General features: G+C 40.5%; 2 protein-coding genes across 2 annotated transcripts in view; both read left to right on the top strand.

Moving 5' to 3' along the window:
- Positions 1-25,469, top strand: part of LOC125228611 (trimethyllysine dioxygenase, mitochondrial) — an 82,894-nt gene that overhangs the window by 47,111 nt on the left and 10,314 nt on the right. Inside the window, exon 5 of the mRNA XM_048133254.1 lies at positions 19,280-19,455. Within this exon, the coding sequence (XP_047989211.1) occupies positions 19,280-19,455 (176 nt within the window). The remainder of the gene's footprint in view (positions 1-19,279; positions 19,456-25,469) is intronic.
- Positions 22,886-24,557, top strand: LOC125228613. Its single transcript, XM_048133256.1, has 2 exons — positions 22,886-23,143; positions 23,352-24,557. Exon 2 carries the CDS (start codon positions 23,358-23,360, stop codon positions 23,925-23,927), a length of 570 nt encoding a protein of 189 aa, XP_047989213.1. The 5' UTR covers positions 22,886-23,143; positions 23,352-23,357; the 3' UTR covers positions 23,928-24,557.

Genomic DNA, 25,469 nt, shown 5'->3' with positions numbered 1-25,469 from the left:
AGTCGAGATTTGCTCCGCTGTACCTTAAGTCAAAGAAAGCCTGTGCATTATTATTCATATTGAGATTAATGAGCGTTAAATTAACTTTCTAAAATAGTTATAACATATATAACTTGTTATAACATAAACTTACATCTTGTTATAGTTTATATAAAAACAGGGGCCGTATAATCCCCATTAGAGTGAAAGCCTCACGTCCTACTTACCCTGTGTAAGCTAAGCACCTTATCCTTTGCCATAATTTATTTTACTGCAACGTTCAAAGACAGTGGTATACTTTACACTAAACTTCTTGGGGTGGGTTAAAATTTTCACCACCTTTCCTCCTGCGGGCGTCGTAGAAGTCGACTATGGGATACGTAGTCGGGTAGCGATAGCTTTTGAGGTTTCGATAATATTCACGTTGCTTCTTTTTTGCATATAGTTTTTAGACTATTGATCAAATATAAAAATAATATTTTGGGTCGTCCTAGGTACCTGCTTAGCTCGAAATTTAGGTATTTCTATTTTTAAACAGTGTTCAGTCAAAGAAATATTCGAGAAGAAATTATTTGTATCTATATAAAAACAACGTGGTTGCCGATGTACATATGCATTTTGGGTCATTTTCATCCATGGGTTTAATGATATTTCAAAAATGTCTAATATTAGCCCTAAAACACCTAACAAAATATTAGAGTTGGTAAGTGAAGTCTTATACCATTCAGGACATTATTATATATATATTTTCTTAAAGTGTGTCACGTTTTATCCATTGCTTATATATAAAAAAAATTTTTTTTAATAGAAACCCTGTCAAAGCCTGAAAAAAAATTTCATGTTAATAAGTTGACGTCTATATTATTATAAAATGATATCAAGTCATCATTTTTAATTTGGGTCACTTTCATCCATGGGTTTTCAATCTTCTTCTTCATCCTTGCTCCATCCCACTTTAGGTGGGGTCGGCTCTCCTAATTATCTTGCGCCACGAGATTCTGTCGAGGGTTGTCGGGTCGGGTAAATTATTTATTTTAGTTAGTTGGGCCATGCTGGTCCACCATGTTGACGGACGGCGTCCCCTGCCTCTTGTTTTTTCCGGGAGATTTAAAGCTTTTTTGGCCACGTAGTCTTCGCCTCTTCGCATCACGTGCCCGTACCACCTGAGTCGGTTTTCCGTAAGTTTTTCGGGTATGGGAGCCACCTTAAAACTGCCGCGAATGTACTCGTTTCTGATTTTATCAAGTCGTGAAACCCCCCCGGACCATCTAAGCATTTTCATTTCGGCTGTATGAAGTTTTTGTACGTTTGTTGCTCTACTAGCCCAGCACTCCGATCCATAAAGAATAGCTGGCCTGACAGCCATCTTGTAGACCTTGCCTTTGGTTCGGACGGGCATGCGAGTGTCACACAGTACTCCAGACAGCGTGCGCCACTTCTGCCAGCCGACATTGACTCGATGCGCTACATCAGCTTCTATGGTCCCATCTTCTGTGATAACTGAGCCCAGGTACTTGAACTGTGTCACCTTTGGTACCGGTTTTGAGTCTGGGTAACACACCGTTGATGGTTGATGTTTGGCAGTAAACCTGCATTGCAGATGTTCGGTTTTCGTTCGGCTAACTTTAAGTCCAGCTTGTTCTAAGGTGTTAACCCAGAGATGTAAGAAGTTCTGCATTTCGCTTGCTGTATTAGCCATGAGTACTATATCGTCGGCATACAAAAGATTCATCGGCAGAGGAGCTTGGATTTCTTTGGTTATAAGATCCATGACTAGGTTGAAGAGTAGTGGGCTAATTGCCGAGCCTTGGTGTACTCCTACTCCTACCTCGAACGCTTCGCTGAGGCCTGCTGGGCTTTTCACTCTTGTGAATGATTTGTGATACATGTCCTGTATAAGTTGTACATACATTTCGGGTAGGTGTTGTGCCCTTAGCGCCCTTACTTCATTGATACCAATCTCCTGTATAGGTCCTTCGGTTGGTGGTAGGAGGTGCATTGTTTGGCTCGGGAACTCTTGATTCATTAAGTCCTTGTAGTATTCATACCATCTATTTGTTATGTCCTCATTGGACGTTAGTAACATGTTTTCACTATTTCTAATAAATTTATTACTTTTAATATCTTGCGTTGATTTATGTCTTGACTTGGCAATTTTAAAAATTTCGGTATCTGTATCCGCTTGTTCCAGTTTGGTGTACATCTTTTCTCTTGAATCAGCTCTGGTTTTTGCCACAGTTTTCTTTGCCAATATTTTTGCCGCCTTATACTTATCGTGGTCATATGCACATTGTGTTTCCTGCCACTTTTTAAACGAGTTCTTTTTGTCCTCAATGCATGCCTTAACTTCTTGGTTCCACCAAGATGGATCCTTTCCTATACTCAGACCTCCTTTAGCAACTCCTAGTCGTATTCCCGCTTGACTCCGGCAGAAATTTTCAAAGCTTGACCACATTTTTTCAGTGTTGTTATATGTATTGCTCATATCTTTTGTCAGGTAGTCATTCAGATCTTCCAGCAGTGCGTTCCCCTTAGAGCTAGTTAGTTCTTTCCATTTGATCCTAGGTGTTTTGTCTCTAGTTTCCTTAATAGGCTTGGGCAAAGAATATACACTTACTAGGATTCTATGCTGAGAAGTCAGAGCTTCTCCTGGAATTACTTTGCAGTCTTTGAAGCCCTTTTTTAATTCGCTGTCGGCGAGGATGAAGTCTATTTGAGTCTTTTTCCCTCCACTGCTGTAGGTAATCAGGTGGTCTGGTTTCTTTTGGAAACTAGTATTAACTATAAACATACTATGTCTTGAGGCAAAACCAAGAATTTGTTCTCCTTCCTTGTTAGGACGCCCATACCCATAACCTCCATGGACCATATTATACGTACAGTTATTGCTACCTACGTGGCCGTTCAGGTCTCCCATGACGAATTTGGTCTCCCTTGGTGGTATATTTACCAACATGTCGTCCAAGTCCTCCCAAAAGGCCTCTTTCTCCCGATCATTACATCCCACTTGAGGCGCATACGCACATATTATGTTCATAATTGGTTGGTGATCTAGTGCTAATTAAACAGCTATAAGGCGGTCTGTTACTCTATCTATGTTAACAATTCTGTCTTTTAAATGATGATCCAATACAATGCCGACTCCGTTGTGTTTATTGTCCGTTCCATAGTAGACCAGCTGGTACCCTAGGCCTAGGTCCCTGGATTTTGATCCCTTCCATCGTGTCTCCTGGAGGCAGCACACATTTATATTACGACGTTTGAGGGTGACTGCCAATTCTTGACTACGTCCAGTTAGGGAGCCCAGGTTCCATGTCGCTAGTCGGAGTTTTTGTGTAGATTGCGAATTCTTGCTATTCTTGTCAATTAAGTCGTCGCTTCGGGGGAACGCCCTAGTATTATTCACATTCGCAATCTTCACGTCGCTTACGGGGTACGCCCTAGCATTTATACCCTTATTCTTTTCTTTGACTTTCATAATTAGGAGAAATATGTTTTGGTTTGTGTTTTACGGCCGGTTACCACCTGACGCCAAGGTTGTGACCCTCTTGGAGGGCTTGGGAGCCGCCGTTGACCTAAGGTTCTTCCGCCGCCATCCCTACTCAGCATCCCAACCTAGATGCTCAGCACGCCTGTGACCTCTACTTCGAATATGCCCAAGAAGCTCGCAGGTGGGGTTTGATTTCGGAGTTACCATCTCCGGCCTTGTGGTCCGCGGGAGGTATTTAATTTCCCTCCTACCCCCTGAGCTAGTATGCTACTAGCTCAGTGAGCATTCCCCTATCCGCCGGCTGGGGACGCGCTCTCTAGGGAGTGAGGCTACCCCGAGAGCCATGGGTTTTCAATATTTGGCAGAATAAAACGCAACGCAATATAGTATTTTAAATGTTTGCGCTGTGTGGCGCGCAACCGATAGCCAATCAGGTTGGCGCATGCCGCTGGAGCGACGCCGCGCTGTGACACGAGGCGTAGGTACCTACTTCTCGTGCGCAGTCATACATAATTTAAGATTGCCAGAGGGTCGGGCTTTGGCGGGATTCTCCCGATTTTTTTGTAAGTCTTCCCAATTAAAACTTATACATAGTAGGTAACCTTAAGAACTTTATTACATTAGTAACGAAAACAGACCAATTATAAATGTCGAAAACACGTAAAGGTCTACTATCTAAAATAAACGAAGTAAACTAGCTAAACTATCGTAAATTTTTATTATGGTGCATTAGGGTAATTCCGAATGACAAAAATGCTCTGGTAATTCCGAAGAGGGAATCTTGATATGATGGAAATAATGGTGATTTTTATGTGACTTTCGTAATTAGACGACTTTCGGAATTACCCTAATGCACTATTATTTTACATTTCCCTACGAAATCCTCGAAACTCCAGAACCTTTTGTCCCGATATTGAAGTACCTAATTCGATCCGGCGCTCCTATTCATACACCGTGATTATATTATTGTAACTATTGATTTCAGTTTTTAGTTCCACAATACAGGGTGTAATTTTTATGACGGGAAATATTTATGGATGCAAATGGATACAAAACCCAAAAACAATAAATTGTAACTTGAATATTATTTCCTATATTTTCCTTAATTTTCATTTATAATGGACACGAAGCGCACGGCGGCATAATATATCTGTACACCTTATAAAACAAAGTCCCCCGCCGCGTGTGTCTGTGTGCGCGCGCGTGTGTGCAAACACAGGTGGTGAGACTGCGGTAGCCATTATTGTAATTATTCTCATTATATGGCATTAGTATCCTTTTTACAGATTTTCGACATTACCTCAATTGGTTTCGAATTTAACCCTACCTTAGAAAAATGGTAATCAAAATACGTCTTACATTTATCTATCCATACTAATATTATAAATGCGAAAGTATGTCTGTTTGTTTCTCCGTCTTTCACGGAAAAACGGAGCGACGAATTGACGTGATTTTTTAAAGTGGAAGATTTTTTAATGGAATCCATCATCAACTGCCAGCTCTTACGGTACCTAGAGGATCACCAGCTGCTTAGTGACCAACAATATGGTTTCCGTAGAGGCCGCTCGGCTGGTGATCTTCTAGTTAACCTGACACATCGTTGGGCACAGGCAATCGAGATGAAGGGTGAGGCATTGGCCGTTAGTTTGGACATCGCGAAAGCGTTTGATCGCGTTTGGCATAAAGCACTTCTTTCGAAGTTACCATCCTACGGGCTTCCCGAGAGATTATGTGTTTGGGTGGGTAGCTTCCTGGCAGACAGAAGCATAAAGGTCTTAGTTGACGGTAAATGCTCTGACTCCATGCCTGTGAATGCTGGTGTTCCCCAAGGCTGTGTGCTATCACCTACGCTATTCCTCTTGCATATCAATGACATGCTGCAAACCAGCGGCATTCATTGTTATGCGGATGATAGTACGGTTGATGCTACTTACACCGGCCGCACCAATATTATTATTATTATTATTATTATTTCGTTTTAGACAGGCAGCTGATGCTGGTACGTCTAAATCATAGTTCACTTTGCACGATTTCACTACTTAGATAGTTTGTCTAGTCTATTTTTAAATTGATTAACACTGGTGGAGTTCACAACTTCAGAGGGTAATTTGTTCCAAGCTTGCACTATTCTGTTTGTAATGAAGTTTTTACCGATATTTGTTTTGTGCTTTGTTGTTACAAGTTTTATGTTGTGTCCTCTTGTGCGCGTGTTTGAATTTCGAGTGAACAGGTCGACTAGTTCTGGACAGTCATAGTACCCTTGAATGATTTTAAAGGTCTCGATCAAATCTCCACGTTCACGCCTCTTTTGCAGTGACGTCAGGCCCAGCTTCACTAATCTTTCTTCGTAGGAGAGTGACTTTAGATATCTCTCGGGAAAACGTCATCGAGAGCCGGAACAAACTTGTGTCTGAAATTGAGACTTCCTTGAAAGAAGTCTCTGAATGGGGTCGACTTAACTTAGTCCGATTTAACCCTACCAAGACACAGGTTTGCGCGTTTACCGCAAAAAAGTTAGAGTTTATCGCATCACCCTTTTTTGAGAGCACTCCCCTCACTGCCACAGCCAGTATAGGAATTCTAGGCGTTGACATTTCGAGTGCAGTCCAGTTTCGCGGTCATTTAGAAGGTAAGGCCAAACTGGCCTCAAAAAAGCTGGGTGTGCTCAATAGATCGAGACAGTATTTCACTCCAGCCCACCGCCTTCAGCTCTATAAGGCGCAGGTTCGCCCACACATGGAGTACTGTTCTCATCTATGGGCAGGGGCACCTCAGTACCAGCTTCTCCCTCTGGACCGCATCCAACGACGAGCGACTCGAATTGTCAACTGCCAGCATATCTCCGATCGGCTTGACCCCTTGGCGCTGCGTAGAGATGTGGCCTCGCTCTGCATTTTCTATCGCATGTATAACGGGGAGTGCTCCGAGGAATTGTTCGGATTAATCCCTACCGCTTCTTTCCGCCATCGCCCTACGCGACAACATTTCCATCGTCATCATCTAGATGGCTGGCAGTCCTCAACTGTGCGTTTCTCCAGAAACTTCCTGCCCCGCACAGCTAAACTGTGGAATGAATTGTCGCCTGCGGTATTTCCGGACCGATACGACCTTCAAATCTTCAAGAAAAGAGCGTACACCCATCTTAAAGGCCGGCAACGCACCTCCAACACCTCTGGTGTTTCGGGTGTCCATGGGCGGCGGTGATCGCTTACCATCAGGCGACCTGTCTGCTCGTTTGCCTCCTATCCCATAAAAAAAAAAAAAAAAAAAAAGTGGAGATAGTTGAAAGGATGGAGAGTGAATAGGCTACTTTTTGTCTCTTTCTAACGCGAGCGACGCCGCGTGCAAAAGCTAGTGTAATATAAAGCTGCAACACGACTGACATTTTTCAAAAAACAGCCAGAAGGAGGTTCCGCCGGTGGCAGTGTTTGGTGTGGCCGTATAGAGGTTTGTCCTGCAACCCTGTAAAAATCCGACCGTCGGTCTACCTGTTCCAGGTAAAAAAATGTTGGACGGCCTGACCAAACGGCGGGAGATAGCCAAGGGGTGTTCGACCAAATGTCATAGAGGACCCTGGGTTGTTTTTGACGCTGCCATTTTTTTTTCAAAATGACCGTCTTTTAAGACGATTTTTCAAGTTTGTTGTAGAGCACTCTAATTTTGGTCGTAGAATCTCCAAGCAGCCTTGATTAGAATTAAATAAATAAAAATTGAAAAATGCGACAAATGTGAGAAAACTGGCTACTTTTGTTTTGTATGGCAACTTTTAAATCGTAAGAGATAGCCGGGGGTGCTCGACCAAATGTCATACAGATCTCGGAGTAGAAAAAATTTGTATTAAAAAAAATTCAAAATGGCCGACTTTTTTTTAAATTTCAAAATGGTCCTAGCGCGCTGAGATTTGGCACACGAGTGGACGGCCGACGGATTAGTATTCAAAAAGAATATTATTGAAAAATTTCAAATGGCGGCCTTTGTGGGCAAATTGAAATTTGTATGGAAGATTGTTTTTAATAACCATATCTCCGTAACGGTAGGAAAAAGGTCAAAAAAGCTTGAACTACACAATTTCAAAATGACCGACTTTGATTTTGGGAAATTTGACTTTGTCCCCTCTCGCCGCCGTTTTTGACTTTTCCAAAAAAAAAATTCTCATTCCTATTTTTGGCCCCCGTTTTTACCACGTGCCAAATTTTACCGCGTTCGGACCGAAGATAAAAAAAAATAACTCAAAGTCGGCCATTTTGAAATTTTGTAAATGCCATTCGATGGACCTAAGATAACTGTACAACATTAGTTCCAGCACTTTAACCTTTTTCCTACCGTTACGGAGCTATGGCGATTAAAAAAAAACTCCATACAAATTTCAATTGGCGTTCAAAGGCAGCCATTTTGAATTTTTAGAAATTTTCTTTTTGTATACTAATCTTGGGGCGGCTATCCACCCGTGTTGCGACGTACAGACTTGCAATTTTGAGTTTTAAGTATGTTATTATAGCTTACTAGACGACGAAAATTTCTGCGTTCCGGTCTTATCCAGAGGTTCTCAAATAGGGGCCTGAAAATGCGGCGAAATGGTTCCAGTAAAGGATGGTACGGCAGTGTTGGCTTCGTGCTCGACTTGGCGGGGGTACTGCCGTGCCCCCAGATTAAATTATAAGATAGTTAAGTTTAATGAAAAGGTTTATCTATTTGTATTCTTTTGCAGCAGCGTCTCAGCGAATCACAATGAGTTGTCTTGCCTTCGGCCGACCAATCGTATTAGTCTCTCGTACCTAAGTAATATTTAACGAGAGCTGTGATAGGCCTGTTTAAAATTATGGATATATATTAAAATCATAGTTCAAAACGATGGTTTTTGCCATACCTTTAACAGGCTTTAACACTGGCGTGTTTATTTTTGATAGGGGATGATTTTATTATTTCATAGTATAATTCCTCAATAAGGAAATGATGTATCTATTATTTTCGAGATACCTACAGTATCAACCATTTCAAAAGCTTTAACTGTTGTTTTGTGAAAACTTTTTATATAGTACTTTGGAGACTAGTTTCGAAGTCGTGACAGTTTTCAGACGTCCGTGACTGGCATCGCCTCGGCCATTTTGTACAACCGCGTTAAGAGCAAACGTCACCCAGCGTAAAAATCAACAAAACAAATCATGCAGTGATATCATAAAGAGATACCCAAAAACGCTGGCTACGCTAACAGGACTCAGGGTTCAGCATGAGCTAAAGCTTAGGTACTACTTTCCCAAGCGCTTATCATGATGAGTCGTAGCAAAACAGCGTGTCTTTATTGATAATCTCTATATTGTACCAAACCTGAGTTCTACTAGGTACAGCCGAGCCAGTGTCAGCTCAGTGTCAGCTCTATCTTGGATACTGCTCACCCACGAACTCACCGTGACGATTTCTTTAATTACGATGATAATTTGTTTGTTATTTTCGAAATACATTAACTTTAATGACAATTGGCGTTCATTAATTTTTAATGGTTAATGACAATTAACCTTTTGACTGTGTAATTTTTGTTAATTACCGTTCGGCCAATACTCCTAGGCATTTCTTGCAGCCAATCAATAAATAATATCCTTAAACATCTGGACGACCGAGCTTCGCTCGGTTCTATTTTATTATATCACGTCTTTAGAAAAAAAAACTTATAAATACAAGAACAAAAAAAAACGAAACAAAAAATTAAAACTTAATTTCTGGCCGGGATTCGAAACCCTGACACCTGCAATCTGTCTGCGAACATTAGACCGACCTCGTACGACTGAGCTAAGCGCAGCCGATGTGCGCGGGGCGAAATTAACGACCATATTTAACGTTTACTAACGCGAAAGAAAAACTCATTAAAACTCCATAATTCGCCGTTTTCCGGGACCTAAGGCTACGCTAGATCAATTTTCCAACCCCGAGAACCCCTACATAACAAATTTCAGCGAAGCTAATCTTCGGGTGGCCGTTCACCCGTGTGACAAATCTCAGCGCGCTAGGACCATTTTGAAATTTTTCAAAAAAAAAAAAGTCAGCCATATTGATTTTTTTAATGAAACTTTTTTCTACTTAAAACCCTGTATGACATTTGGTCGAGCAGCCCCGGCTATCTCTTACCGTTTAAAAGTTGCCATACAAAACAAAAGTGGCCAGTTTTCTCACATTTGTAGTATTTTTCAATTTTTTTTTTTTCATTCCAATCAAGGCCTCTTGGAGATTCTACAACAAAAATTTGAGCACTCTACGACAAACTTGAAAAATCTTCAAAAAAGAGTCGGCCATTTTGAAAAAAAAAATGGCGGCGTTAAAAACTGCCCAGGGTCCTCTATGACATTTTGGTCGAGCACCCCCCGGCTATCTCCTGCCGTTTGGCCAGACCGTTCAACATTTTTTTACCCGGAACCGGTAGACCGACGGTCGGATTTTTTCCGGGGTCGCAAGATCAACCTCTATACTACCACAGCCACACCAAATACTGCCACCTGCAAAATCTCCTGGCTATTTTTGGAAAAATGTCAGTCGGGTTGCAGCTTTATATTATATAGAAAAATAGAATAGAATATAGAATTGATAAATAAATGAATATACAAGAATTGCTCATTTAAAAGTATATGATATTCTTAAAGAAAATATATAAGTTATATTTAACCAAATTAACATGCAAAGAATTAAGTTATTTTATTTCATCTTTGTTTTAACGACAGGTAGGATAGGATAAGATTGGCTTAATAGTAATTTGAGAAAAGATTTCGTTTAATTTTTATCTAAAAAACCGGCCAAGAGCGTGTCGGGCCACGCTCAGTGTAGGGTTCCGTAGTTTTTCGTATTTTTCTCAAAAACTACTGAACCTATCAAGTTCAAAACAATTTTCCTAGAAAGTCTTTATAAATTTTTTTTTTCATATTTTTTAAACATATGGTTCAAAAGTTAGAGGGGGGGGACGCACTTTTTTTTCCTTTAGGAGCGATTATTTCCGAAAATATTAATATTATCAAAAAACGGTCTTAGTAAACCCTTATTCATTTTTAAATACCTATCCAACAATATATCACACGTTGGGGTTGGAATGAAAAAAAATATCAGCCCCCACTTTACATGTAGGGGGGGGTACCCTAACAAAACATTTTTTTCCATTTTTTATTTTTGCACTTTGTTGGCGTGATTGATATACATATTGGTACCAAATTTCAGCTTTCTAGTGCTTACGGTTACTGAGATTATCCGCGGACGGACGGACGGACGGACGGACGGACAGACAGACATGGCGAAACTATAAGGGTTCCTAGTTGACTACGGAACCCTAAAAACACTACGTGACGTCACGCGAGGCAAGTCCATTGGGCGTTTAGTGTTTTGTATTCGATATCAGTTATATGACTTCACCACGTTAAATATTGCCGGTTATAAAAAGTACATCTTGTATTTTGCTTTATAATCCTGTATTTTCTACATATAAATTCCTCACCATTTTACGATATAATATGATCTCGTACCAACGTCGATCCCCACATGTACTTCAAAATAAAATATGAATAATCGGCGGCGCGTGTGTTAGCTCATTGAATTATATATATTTTATGTATGTGGATTCATATTGAAAGATAAGCGCTCAGCTACCTGCATAGTGAGTGACACGCTTAAATATAAGTCTAAAGTACTTAGATGATAAATCGCATTATTTTATTTAGCAGTAGTAGTAGTAGATTCCACGATGTATACTAAATTTATTATTTATAAATTAAATTATTTACTGACGCATGTGGAAAATAGGTATATTAAGTTAAAATTGTTACTCTAGTAGTCTTATCAAATACAACCCTTTCAGGCTTAGCATTAAATAGCGTGATGCGCACAGTTGAAATAAATTTTGGCGTTTTGTACACAACATGCGGTTTGTCGAATGTCGAGAGAGGTCATTGCCCTTCCCCGCTGCCGCGCCACGGCCGCGCGGTCGGTATCATAATACCTACACTACCCGCGTCACTGCGCTCGCTTGACTAGATCGAACGCAAATATTAATACCGTATTATTTTTCGAAGCATTCTATTAAACTTACCCAAATTCACGTATCTTATTTATCTTGTCTTTTTAGTTAATAAGATAAGAACTCTAGTAACTTTAATATTTTTTGGAATGGTAAAAACCTATTTTTGCTAAATTATCGCAAATTTTATCAAGCACTGGAGTAGGAAAACACAATTTCAGTTTATTGATATATTTAAAGGAGGCAATGCGACGTTTCTTATTTTTTTTAACATGAATATTTTTTTTGTGTCTGTTTCGCTAGGTATGACAAATTGTCATATAGCACTCGAGTAAATTGACCCAAACTACGTATACACGCTAAAAATATCATTCTAAATGCAATACAGTTACATTTTTTCTCTCGAATATTTTTTTTACCACATTAGGTCAAATTAAAAATTATATTTATTTATTTATTTATTTAAACTTTATTGCACAGTAAAAAAATGTACAAAAGGCGAACTTAATGCCAGAAGGCATTCTCTACCAGCTAACCATTGGGCCAAACAGAGATCTATAAGAGCTTAATAGGTGCAGGAAATGTCGCAATGACGAGAAATGGAATACCTACTAAATAACCATAAATGATTATATATATCAAACAGCTTACTATTATATATATTAATAAAATATACATACTTAAAATAATATAGATACCTACTTACAAATACACATAAATATACATACGTAACATTATATATACATAAATAAATATATATATCTGCCTTATAATTATTACGACTCTTAGTTATGAGACTTTTCTAAAAGATGTCTGCGCAACTTGATCTTAAACAGAGACTTGGTCTGACTTTGCCTTATGTCTAGAGGGAGATCATTCCAAAGACGAATCGCATGCATAGTGAAAGAGTTGGACATGGATCCGGAGCGATAAAGAGGCACTGACAAAATGAGTTTCCGGGAGGAACGAAGCTCACGGCCCGGCTGTGCGGTGACAAACTGAAATTTAGACCGCAGGTACTCCGGTATTGCTGGGTCATTTAGTATACTGTACAGCATACACAGCACTCTGAGGCTCCTGCAGTCCCGTATTCGGAGCCAATTAAGTTTCCGGCGATAGATGGAGATATGATCGTACTTGCGGAGGCCAAAGATAAACCTTATGCAACTATTTAGAAGTCTATCTAACCTGTCTAAGAGTCCTTGTGAAAGATTAGTAAGGCACACATCACTATAATCAACGATTGGAAGCACAAGAGCCTGTATGAGTAGAATTTTAGTGCTCGTCGGCAAGAAATGTTTAAATCTGTATAATGATCTTAATGTATTTGTAACTCTGCGACATACGTCAGAAACTTGTGGCTCCCAGGTCAAGCCCCGATCGATGATCAACCCCAGGTTCCTCACTTGCGATGATAGTGGTATTACGGTACTCTCAAAGAGAATGGGTCTTACATGTGAGAAGTCAGAGAGTAAAACAGAACGCGGAGTCCCGAGAACGATAGCTTGACACTTAGACGGGTTGACATCGATCCCAAAATCTTTCGACCAGGATGCAATGCTAGAAAGGTCGTTATTTAGCCGCGGTATAGCCTCGTCCATATTATCAACCGCCACTTGAGTGTACAGTTGTAAGTCGTCGGCGTACAAGTGATATGAGCAATTTATTAAGGGCGTTATTAAATTAACAAATACAGAAAACAGCAGTGGAGAAAGTATACCGCCCTGAGGAACACCAGATGAAAGTTCGCACCAGTCAGAAAGTGTCCGATTGGCACGTGTTGCCTGCCGACGACCGCAAAGGTAGGATGCAAACCCACAGATGTCATATATACCATAGATCAAGCAAACGTATCTACTTAGCGTGTCAAATGAACTCAGTGAAATCCACTGAGTTGTCCGTCTTTACTCGCAGCTTGCAGCTTTCGAGCGTCAATTTTTGTAAGTTGAAGTCAACCGAAACATAAAAAATGCCTCGTTACGTGATATTCAATTGCAACAACACAAAAATTATGAACAATCAAGAGCCTGAGACATATTTAAAATTACAGGCAAGAATCAACTTCAGTACAAAATTTGACACGCTCGGCCTCTATACAAATATATGAATTTGTTTCTTCTATCTAAATTAAGTTCTGTGTGCAAACCACTCGGCCGCTGATGACGAGATATTGAGATGATCGAGGGCGGCAAGGAGAAGCTCGTGATTTACAGCATTAAATGCATTATAACCACAAATTACCAAATTACAAAAAAAGCACCTTAGGAATGTGACCCAAAACGAAATGTTAAATTTATATGTTATTAATGTATTTATAAACGAAAACAAAATCGACTTTAATATTTTTTTAACTTAGGGCCCAAAATATAGCCAGCGCCGCAGGACTATACGGTCTCAATTCATACAGACTCGTGGTGAATGGTCCCAGTCAGATAGGTATTTCGGAGTGGCTACTTTTTACAAATATCGGAGGTCAGTGTGTGTAGCTGAATACACAAACGCTCACGAAACGCTTATAACGCACACCGGTGTGAGAACTCAAGGGTGTCGAGAGGTGTACACCGCCTTCTGCCCAGTTGCTGTCAAGCCACTGTACCAACCCGCGTCTTATGCAAATAATCACTTCTACCCCTGGAGCATATAGCCCTAACGACTCCACTCTGGACGGCCAGCCAAGGCAAAGCCAGAGGTAGAGAGTACTGTCCCACTCTCATTAGAATGTCTTTTCCATCACGGAACAATGGTATTCCGGACCTTTGGGAGGCGTGCGCGGGGCCGAAGCCAACGCGTAGAGGCCCTTTCGACACTTTAATGAAATGTAAGGGGTACACCAAGCGGATGTTGCCCTTGCCCATATCATGGGACACACGCAGAGGCAACACCCGCCAGGGTGTAAGGACTATTTGAGAGTTAATGGAATCTAAAATGAACTGGTCTATTTTGATGAAAGTGATGGACTAAATACTGGGCTATGGATAAAAAACCGGACGCCTGCCTAATAAAACGGTATCCAATTTTATTTCCGGCAGACGGTGACTCGTGTGAGAACTCAAGGGTGTCGAGAGGTGTACACCGCTTTCTGCCCAGTGGCTGTTAAGCCACTGTACCAACTCGCGTCTTATGCAAATTTTCACTTCCACCCCTGGGGCATGTAGCCCTAACGACTCCACTCTGGACGGCCAGCCAAGGCAAGCCAGAGGTAGAGAGTACTGTCCCACCCACCCGCCTTACGGGTAACAGAACTCCCCAGGAGCACTCGGGTACGTGGGGTCGCTGTTCCCCAACAGCTCGCCACAAGCTGCCCTGCGTTGACTGATTGCACTGGTAAAACCAATGGGCGATGGGGTCGTCACATCCCTACGCCTTATTAGGATTATTTCATTATTCGCTTCTACTCATTTCCTCAAAGTTTGACTGGAAGAGATTCCATTAAGGGATAAGTCCGCCTACATTGTATATTACTGACTTTGTAACGGTGTCTCTTTTGTTTCCTTTATCTAAATATATAAAAGAAGAAGCTGACTGACTGACTGACTGACTGACTGACATATCAACGCACAGCCGAAACCGCTGGTCCTAGAGATTTCAAATTTGGCACGTAGGTTCCTTATATAGTGTAGAGGAGCACTAAGAAAGGATTTTTCAAAATTCACCTCCTAAGGGGGTCAAATGGGGGTTCAAAGTTTGTATGGGGAAACAAGATTAGTTTGACTATTTTATTCGAAACTTCACAGGAAGATTCCTTAAGACATATGACTGAATACGTGTTTCAGGTTTTTTGAAAATTTAACCCCTATAAGGGTGAAAAGGGGGTGATAAAGTCAAAAAATCAATATGGGTATCGTTTTTATGGTTTATCGGGTCGCTGATCACGATAAATACAACGTTTTTAAAATCTAACGAGACGAAAGTGAAATACCTTCTCCCCTGTTGTGGTGCAATGGGATTTAAATATCAAAAAAATATATAAAAGAAGATATTGACTGACTGACTAACATATCAAAGCACAGCCGAAACCGCTGGTCCTAGATATGTGAAATTTGGCACGTAGGTTCCTTATATAGTGTAGAGGAGCACTAAGAAAGGATTTTTCAAAATTCTTCTCTTAAAAGGGTGAAATGGGGGTTCAAAGTTTGTATAGGGAAACAAGATTAGTTTGACTATTTTATTCGAAACTTCACAGGAGGATTCCTAAAGATATATGACTAAATACATGTTCCAGGTTTTTTGAAAATTTGACACCTAAAGGCATGCAAAGGGGGTAAAGTCAAAAACACAATATGGGTATCGTTTTTATGGTTTATTGGGTCGCTGATCACGATAAATACAACGATTTCAAAATTTTATGAGGTGGAAAAGGAATTTTCTTCCCTGTTGTTGTGCAATGGGGTTAAAATATCCAAAATAGTCATAAGTATAAGTTTAGTTTTTATCTTTACTTCTGGTTTAAGAGATTTCAAATTGACACGGAAGTTCCTTAGAGGAGCACTAAGAAAGGATTTTTCAAAGTTCACCTTCTAGCATGATAATTTGACAGGGGCAAGGATAGGGATAGGGACAGGGACAGGAACTGGGACGGGGACGGGGACGGGGACGGGGACGGGGACGGGGACGGGGACGGGGACGGGGACGGGGACGGGGACAGGGACGGGAACGGGATAGGGATAGGGATAGGAATAGGGATAGGGATAGGGATAGGGATAGGGATAGGGATAGGGATAGGGATAGGGATAGGGATAGGGATAGGGATAGGGATAGGGATAGGGATAGGGATAGGGATAGGGATAGGATAGGGATAGGGATAGGGATAGGGATAGGGATAGGGATAGGGATAGGGATAGGGATAGGGATAGGGATAGGGATAGGGATAGGGATAGGGATAGGGATAGGGATAGGGATAGGGATAGGGATAGGGATAGGGATAGGGATAGGGATAGGGATAGGGATAGGGATAGGGATAGGGATAGGGATAGGGATAGGGATAGGGATAGGGATAGGGATAGGGATAGGGATAGGGATAGGGATAGGGATAGGGACAGGGACAGGGACAGGGATAGGGACAGGGACAGGGATAGGGATAGGGACAGGGACAGGGATAGGGATAGGGACAGGGATAGGGACAGGGATAGGGACAGGGATAGGGACAGGGATAGGGACAGGGATAGGGACAGGGATAGGGACAGGGATAGGGACAGGGATAGGGACAGGGATAGGGACAGGGATAGGGACAGGGATAGGGACAGGGATAGGGACAGGGATAGTGACAGGGATAGGGATAGATAAGGATAGGGATAGAAATAGGGATAGGAATAGGGGACGGGGACGGGAATAGGGATAGGGGAGGGACGGGGACAGGGACGAGACGGGGACGGGAACGGGGACAAGGATAGAGATAGGGACGGGGATAAGAATAGGGATTGGGGTCGGAATAATCGGTCGGCAATCGATATCTAGGCAGTGTAAAATGCAGGTGGCTCAGTGGGAAGGGATTAGTAAGTAGGCATCGGCGAGTATCTTACATCGGTAATAACTATTACATTCAATGTGCAGTAAGAAGATCGTTGTTTGCTTGCCTTTTATATGTTTACGTTTGCAATAAGTATAAGCAAAATGGAAAAAAAATGTAAGCGATAATGCAAGGAAGTGCTTTTTACCCTACCGACCCATAGCGTCGAGATACTGGCTATGTGGGTTGTATGAAGTTTCTCCAGTATAAATATTTATATAGGTAAAATACATACATATTCGTACCTACTACCTACGCTGTGGTCGCTGTGTAACAATTCTACAGTCATTGAAAGAATTTCTTTTAAAACAATAGTAATATGTGTAAGGTACAGTCAGCCAAAAAAGTGGTTTTCCACTTTTCGATCAATAGAGTCGAATCAATAGAGAGGAAACCACTTTCTTGGCTGACCGTACATCAAATAGATCAGTTACAATGACCCCCCAGTCGAGAATTGCCCCGCTTTACCTTAATCGAAATAATCGCGGACAGATGTACCTACAAAGAAACCTACGGATCCAAATGAAAATCTTATTTTTTGTAAACGTTTCAATAAGAATACTTTTATTACGCGGGCGAAGCCGCGGGTAAAAGCTAGTGTACAATAAAGCTTATACATACCTACATACATACTATTTTGTTCATACTTATACTGAACTGTCAACCCGTACATCAAAATAACAGCGCCCTCCTGACAATAGTCATATATTAGGAGAAATATAAAGGACCGTTCAAATTTTGCATAGTGACTTTTGAAGTCATAATCAACAACTTATTATGGGACCAGGCTGAAAACGCAAAAGAATACATAGTTGGTCGTTTCAAATATTTCGACTATCATGATGCCGCTTTTGTTTTAGATAAGTTTCCGGAATTTAGAGCTATGTTCTACCATATCGTTAAATATGATGCCGGGATGTCCCGACTCGCTCACTTGTATGGAACAGTTGGTCCCATAATAAAAGTTGTTCATTATGCATGACCTCAAAAATCACTTTGCAAAGTTTAACGGTCCTATTTATTTCATTCTGTATATTTAATGGCGACTGCAGTTACAGTTTCGTGTCTTGGGTTTAAAAGTCATTCGCCCCTATAACGGTATACCGAAACAAGAAAGGCCATTACGGACAGAATACTCCTTTTATCCACTGTATTAGAACTGAGCCCTGTCAGTACACTCTCAAGCACGTTTCTCTCAATCCACAAACAAGGGTGACGCTCCGGCGGCACATTATAATAAAGAGCACTATCATACAGTATGGAAACTTCCGCACCCCGCTGAAAGTGCCACCCACCCCCTCTCGGCTACCTCACAGTTATCGCCTATCAAAAACGCAAACAGTCGACCTGCCATATCTCACGCATACAAGCATGGTGCCCGTTCACCTACAAGAGCTTAGACTGTATGCTAGGAACGCGCCTCTTTCATACATTTCATCGCAAGGGGGCCGATTTTTGAATCTCACTGTCACTAAAATACCGGTTGAAAACGGTGAATTGCCTACTTATTATTTTCAGTGACAATTTTCTGAATTCGAACGCCGTAAGCTTCAAAAATCGGCCCGATTTTTGAATCTCACTGTCACTAAAATACCGGTTGAAAACGGTGAATTGCCTACTTATTATTTTCAGTGACAATTTTCTGAATTCGAACGCCGTAAGCTTCAAAAATCGGCCCCCAGTGTCCGAAGTGTGCCGGGGGTACGTACACGTACCACTTCGGACACTGGCGATGAGTACGGACTTACAACCATTGATACTTGATAGTTACGCTAGCGATTGCGTATCAAGTGATCATATTCCCTCTTAACGGTAGGGATACACGTATTACACGTGCGAGCGAGATATGTATACTCGAATTTACGCAGTCGCTAGTGAAAACGTCGATTGTCAACTCTGAGATTTAAGTCCAATTGAAGAGTGTCTTTTCAAAAGGACTTATTTCTATAAGTCAATAGAGGTTATTTTTATCTATATCTTTCTAGAGAAACAAACCTTGTTGACTTATAGAAATAAGTCTTTTTGAAAATCTCAATTGTGGTGTGGCCGATGGGATAGCAAACTGTCACAATTTGAGGCCCTAAATTACTAACAGTGACACAGAATTGAGCAGTTTCATGCAGTCTGCCTACTTTTGGGAATACAGCATGATTTTATGTACGTACCTATATGTAGGCTTTTATGTTAATTTAATTTAGATTGTCTTTGATATTTTACTACGAGCATTTTCTTTTCGTTGTTGTAGGTAGTGAAAAATGTACTATTCCATTCGGTAGCATTTTTTGACGTTTACGCTAGTTTTTTTAATGTTAACCAGGTGGAGCCAAACTTGGAAGCGACAGAGCAGGTGTGCAAGGCCCTCGGAGGGGTGCAGCACACGATCTTCGGCGGCATGTGGGAGTTCACCACTAAGGCTGACCATGCGGACACTGCCTACACTAACCTGCCGCTCGCTGTCCATAATGACAGCACCTACTTCACGGAGTCTACTGGGTAAGATATATAAACAGGTAAAGACTATTTGAAATACAGGTTTTAAACTTAGGTAAGATATAAGTAGTAGGCCTAAGATGCTGATTATCATTTGACACCACTTGACTCACCATGTCTGCCATGCTCTAACAAGTAGTTAAGGGCGAAAGTGATGCATGATATGACAAGTTAGTGACAAAAACACGACCATGATACGGCCTCAGGATGATATTCGATTTGATTCTCATTAATACCTATAAAAGATAAAGGTACCTACTATGTCTTGCTCATTTTGACGTGATCTGATAAGACAAAACTTAGTGTATCATCATTATCATCAAAGAATGCTAGATGAAAACTATGAAAAGCTTTCATGCAGTAGGGATGTCTTCCCTTCCTTAAACTTCCATAATTACCTTTTTAACGTCCGTAATCTACTTATTCTTTTACTTTAATTATACAGCGCGTAAACCTAATAAGGGCGATAAATGAAACCAAGCATATAATTCAATATTGTTATCGAAGTTATATATTAAGAAGTGTTCCGAGTTACTCTTAATTTTCACCCCAGAATAATGAATATTGAAAAATTTCCCAGCAGCAATGTACTGTAAACGTGGTTGCGATGACAATCAATGACAACTGTCAACGAGAGTTAAACGCGAGTGTGTTTGCATTACGTTGCGGGCCGAATTAATTTGTATGGATAAAAAAATATTTCAATTTTATGTAAAAGTTATCTGATTCCATTTTTGATGTCCTATACTCACCACCGTTAAGAGGTTCGCCCGTATTAGGTTTACACCATGTATAATCATCTTTTGTGTAGTCATCCAGCTTTTCAGTGATTTTTTCTTTCGCGTATACTAAGTATTCCTTCCACATTAATTCGTAATACGAGTACATACCTTTCATCCCTCTCATCACACGCCCGTCTCAAGCTATTAACAAACACTTCGCTCTTAAGTTTTCTATATTTGCCACCTCTGACACATTTTTTTTTGTCTTTTTAGGGTTCCGTACCTCAAAGAGGAAAAACGGAACCCTTATAGGATCACTCGTGTGTCTGTCTGTCCCTCTGTTACAGCCGATTTCTCCGAAACTACTGGACCGATTTACTTGAAATTTGGTACACATATGTAAACCTGTGGCCCAAAGACGGACATGTAATTTAATTAAATGAAATTTAATCATAGGGGTCACTTTTGGGGGGTAAACTTGAAAATTAAAAATCAAAGTTATTAAAACTATATTGTGTTATATATCAAATGAAAGAGCATTTTATGAGCATTTGAAATATATTTTTTTTTAATTTTTAATTTTGGTACTTTAGAAGTAATTTAAGAAAATAGACAAAAAATGACCATTCCCCCCCCCTTATCTCCGAAACTACTTAGCGTAAAATTTTCAAAAAAATACACGAGATAGCCCTCTCCCTGTAGATTACAGGAAAACCTATTAGAAATCTACAGTCAAGCGTAAGTCGGACTTACGAGAAAAAAACTCAAATTAAGATTTTCACTCACTGACGCTGCAAGCGGTACTAAACGTCTTAAAATTTTGTAAGCGTGATGGACAGGTAGAAAGAAATTCATTTCTGTCTTTTTCTTTTTAGAAATTGTTCAATTTTTTTTTTCGTTTGCCAAAATAACTTAAGTTTCTACTAAAAAGGAGGCGCTTAAGACCGTTTGTAAGTGGACTGAGCAAAATTTTGTTCAAATCGGTCCAAAAAAAGGTCTCTGTTGACGAAAACATAGAATTTGTGCCAACGACAGCCCAAATCTGAAGTCCATTTTGCTCTATCTCTTATCGTTTCCGAGATATATACGTAAAGTCTTGAAAGTGCGAAAAGTTAACTTTGCCATCACAGTCGTTCAGGCGCTCATGAGTTCTTTGTATGGAAAAGTCGAAAACCGACTCGCACTTGACCAATGTTCATAGAATGTGTTGTGGTTTTTTACGCGGGTCCGCGACTGACGACGTTCGAATGTTTTGTTCGGAAATGTTTGAGGGTGGTTTCTTTGAAACGTCGCCGGCGGCGGGTGGTTCGACGGGCGAAGGTCACACGCCGCACGCGACGGTCTGTATTCGTTTTGTACAATAGCAACATACGGCGGGTGGCGTCTTGATATGGAAAATGACTGACTTCACTAAAGATAATGATGAACTCATTGAGGTAATACTAGAGAGGACACTGCGAGCAAAACGTTTGCACTACAAACATAAGTCCATTGGACTTATGTTTCTGCCTGCACACAAATAAAATGTAAAAATGCCTTCCTGCGCAACAAGATGCTGTTTAAGCCATACGAGAAAATCGAATAAAACTGACGTGTCACATTTCATCGGTTAGTATACACGCTATGTTAATCGATCTTTATTTAAGTAATTATTTCAATGAAGGGACGCGCTCCTCAAACGCGAAGCTATCGCTGCCATTTTGTTGAACGAAATCATAGATTAATCGCATCATAATCGCACAGACTTGACATGTAGGTAATGAAGTATAGTAATTGTGATTATATTCTGTTTGTAATATATAAAAGAGAAATGTTAAATTTATTTCACGTTATACTTATGAATACTACACAGTTCTAACACGAGTTGTAATCGATATTTTCATACAATAATAACCTATGATTTTCTTCAAGGGCAATTAAAGTAGGTATATGAAAAAATCAATAATGTATTTTTGTTTTACTTAGTAGAACTTAAACATAGCACAATGTATGATAGTGCTAAAATTAAACTACTTACCCCCTTATTCATAAACGTTCACTAAAGTTATCAAGCCGATAAAGTTCGTTTGTCCCTTTCTATCACACCAATACGCCGAAAAGGGACAAACGAACTTTATCGGCTTGATAACTTTAGTGTGCGTTTATGAATAAGGGGGTTAGTATTTTACAAAAAGTATAAAAGAAGGTCTACACTAAGAGTGTCGCGTCTAGGTGGTCATTGGTCAAGTCTTACTCTATGACACGGTACCTCCCCACGCATGCGCCGCGCGATGGCGGCCGGAGCACAGACTTTGACAGAGCACATGCGGCTCACATCCAAATGCCGCCGGGCGCGTGTGACGGGCCAGAGAAACCAGGGCCTTAGGGCTAGGTTATTATCGCCGCGCCGCAGAGGACGCGCTGAGGGGGGGGGGCGGTGCCTACAGCAGTTGTAGTTGTATGCATACCTAGCTCACGCACACAGACGCGTCCGCTGGCGCTGCCAGGGGCGGCTCACACCGCTATCCTATCGCCGCGCTACAAGTATATCCTGGCGGCCGTGAGCTGTGGCCGCGAGTTCGCGGCCTACTCAGGGGTGGCGCACATTCTCACGGAATGCACGTTCGCACTTTCTATTGTTACTTTACGTCGCGAGGTTTTTTAAGCGATGTCCGCGGGTGGAATGGCTAATAATACTTAATTAAATAGACATACCGTAAAACGGTCCTACTTTGCTCCTTGGATGGTAACTTTGCTCCAAGAAAAAAAAAAGTTAAGTTCCGTTCCAGACGAAAGTGGTTGTTAGCTGGGTAAATTTTTATGTTTTTGTCGGGTAATACAAGATTTCACCTGGCAACACCGGTATGATTGACTGTCAAAAGTTTAAACGTCATGTCAGTAGCTGTCAAAACTTCAACACGCGTGTATGCAACCGATTTTGTTTATTCAAAAAATCTGTTCCAATCTCCAACATCTCTGGATGAAATTTGGTGAGTGTTTTATTGTTTCATCTAACATTTCATTACCTATCTGGAAACATCATATTTAAGTGATTGCTTTGATAGTTTCCAAATTAGTAATTTTTTCACGAACGGGTTTACTATGCACATGGTTTTGGGGATATTTTGCTCTAGGAGCAATGTATCCCTTTTAAAGAATGTTTTCAGTTAAGATTTTTTCTGGTATTGTTTTTTTTAGATAATCATGCCCAGAAAGTACGTTAGAAGGATTGACGCACGGCGTTATAAAGCCTACACTGAAGATGCGTTGGAAGAATGTCTGCGGGCTATAGAGTCGAAAGTTTTAACCCAAAGAAAAGCAGCTGCACAATTTAATATTCCAAGAAGAACACTCATCAACAGAATTAAGGCTAGAAAAGACCGCAAAAAGGTTGGTGGACCCGGATTTCCACCCATATTTAATGATGAAGAAGAATTACATTTCTGCGACTGCGTTGAAAGAATGGGCCAGTACGGATTTCCACTGTCGGAGTTGGATTTACGCATGAAAATTAAATTGGTGAAAAAGGTGGGACAGTATGTGGTCTTCATGTTTGAAGGTGAAATCTTCCCTGGTGTAATAACGAAGATATCTGGCAAAGGCCCTACAATATCGGCCATGCAGAGATCCCTCAAAAATTGGAAATGGCCAAAACCCAAAGATGAGATTATGTACAAATGGGCGGACGTCCTAGGAGGCATAAACGTTCCCAAAAAAGTAGGAAGGCGAGAGTTTTATTCCATTCCTGAACTAGATTATTTGTGGACTGTTTGATTTCTTACCTATTCCTTACCTAACTAATATTTCGTGTTGTTGAAACAACATTTTTGTTTTGTTTTGTTTACATAGGTGAAAGTTACCTGATATTTTGTTTTGTTTTTATAGGTAGGCTACCAGATCTCTTTACATTTAATGGTTGCAATTAAAAGCAATAACTTGCGAAATGTTTATAAACGTTGATTTATGAGAAACTTTATGTGTAATAATAAGAATTATTCAAGTTTAAGACTGATTCTAATGGAGCTACAAGGTATATTTTGATTGATCTCAATAAAAAAAACTGTGATTCTGAGCGAAATTTGTGTTTTTCTGCTACCCCAACTATCATCCAATGGAGCATTGATGAATAAAGCACGTTATTTAATGCTCCACGCCAGAAATAGCTCCGAATCCAAAGTAATCTTGCCTTGGAGCAAAGTATCCTGCTTCATACAGATTACTTTGCTCCAAAAACAAAGTTTTAAAATATCGAATGTATCAACTAAACTGGAACAAATTTCAACCTAAAGGGTAGATAAAGAGTACATATTTCCCAGAAAACCATTGAAAGTACAATAACTCCATATTTATAAAAGATGCGATGCGATTCGTAAAAGTGGAGCCAATTTTGGAGCAAAGTAGGACCATTTTATGGTATTGAATAAAATAAATACCAAAAGATATTCTTATACAGATCTACTACTGATTAAGTCCCACGGAAAAGTTCAATAAGGCTTGTGATGTTGGAACCTTGAACAAAAATATATAAATACAGCGTATATACCTAGAAAGTACTCAAGACTTGAATATAATAATATAACATTTAATGTGAGTATTAATTCGTTTGGATCCATTGGTAACCCTATCACCGGACGCCGCGCACGTGCGGCTCGTTTCTTTGTAAGAATGTTGTAGGTATTTAAAAAGGCGGCATTTCGGAAACATCAAAGCAGTGGGCCTTCTTTACTTGTGCTATTATATATTCAAACAAACAAACAAAGCATTTATTGCAAACATATTACAAACATATAACATGTGGGAGTAATATGACCCTGCAAGGGCGCAGCAATCTTACAACTACTTAATAGTAGGTATATAAATAAATTACAAATTAGGTTTTACAAGTTATTAATAATACTTTCTGTGGCGCCGCGCCGGTGTCCACGTGCGCTCTCTGCAGTGTGTGCTGCCGCTGCCACGAAACGTTTACCTACTCCGTGTAATACTGTAGGCCTAGCACATGATGGCCGCGGGAGTATGTCGCCGCGAGATAGATGCCACGTCTTCTTCTAACTGTATTAATGACATAAGGACGGGTAGTCTATCTCGCGGCGACATACTCCCGCGGCCATCATGTGCTAGGCCTACTGATAAAAGAAAGTATTGACGTGAATTCACACGTTTCGGAAATGACTGTAGGTATTTTAAATATTTTAGCACAATATGTTTTTTGCCTCTTATTGCCTATTATACAATATATACATACCTACTATGGCAACTCTATCACAGCGCAGAATATTCAGAAGCCACATGGTGGTCTGCGACAGAAACTCAATA

The sequence above is a fragment of the Leguminivora glycinivorella genome, chromosome 8 (genome assembly GCF_023078275.1).
Source record: "Leguminivora glycinivorella isolate SPB_JAAS2020 chromosome 8, LegGlyc_1.1, whole genome shotgun sequence".
In the NCBI taxonomy this organism is placed as follows: Eukaryota; Metazoa; Arthropoda; class Insecta; order Lepidoptera; family Tortricidae; genus Leguminivora; species Leguminivora glycinivorella.
This window is presented reverse-complemented; position numbering and strand designations above follow the sequence as displayed.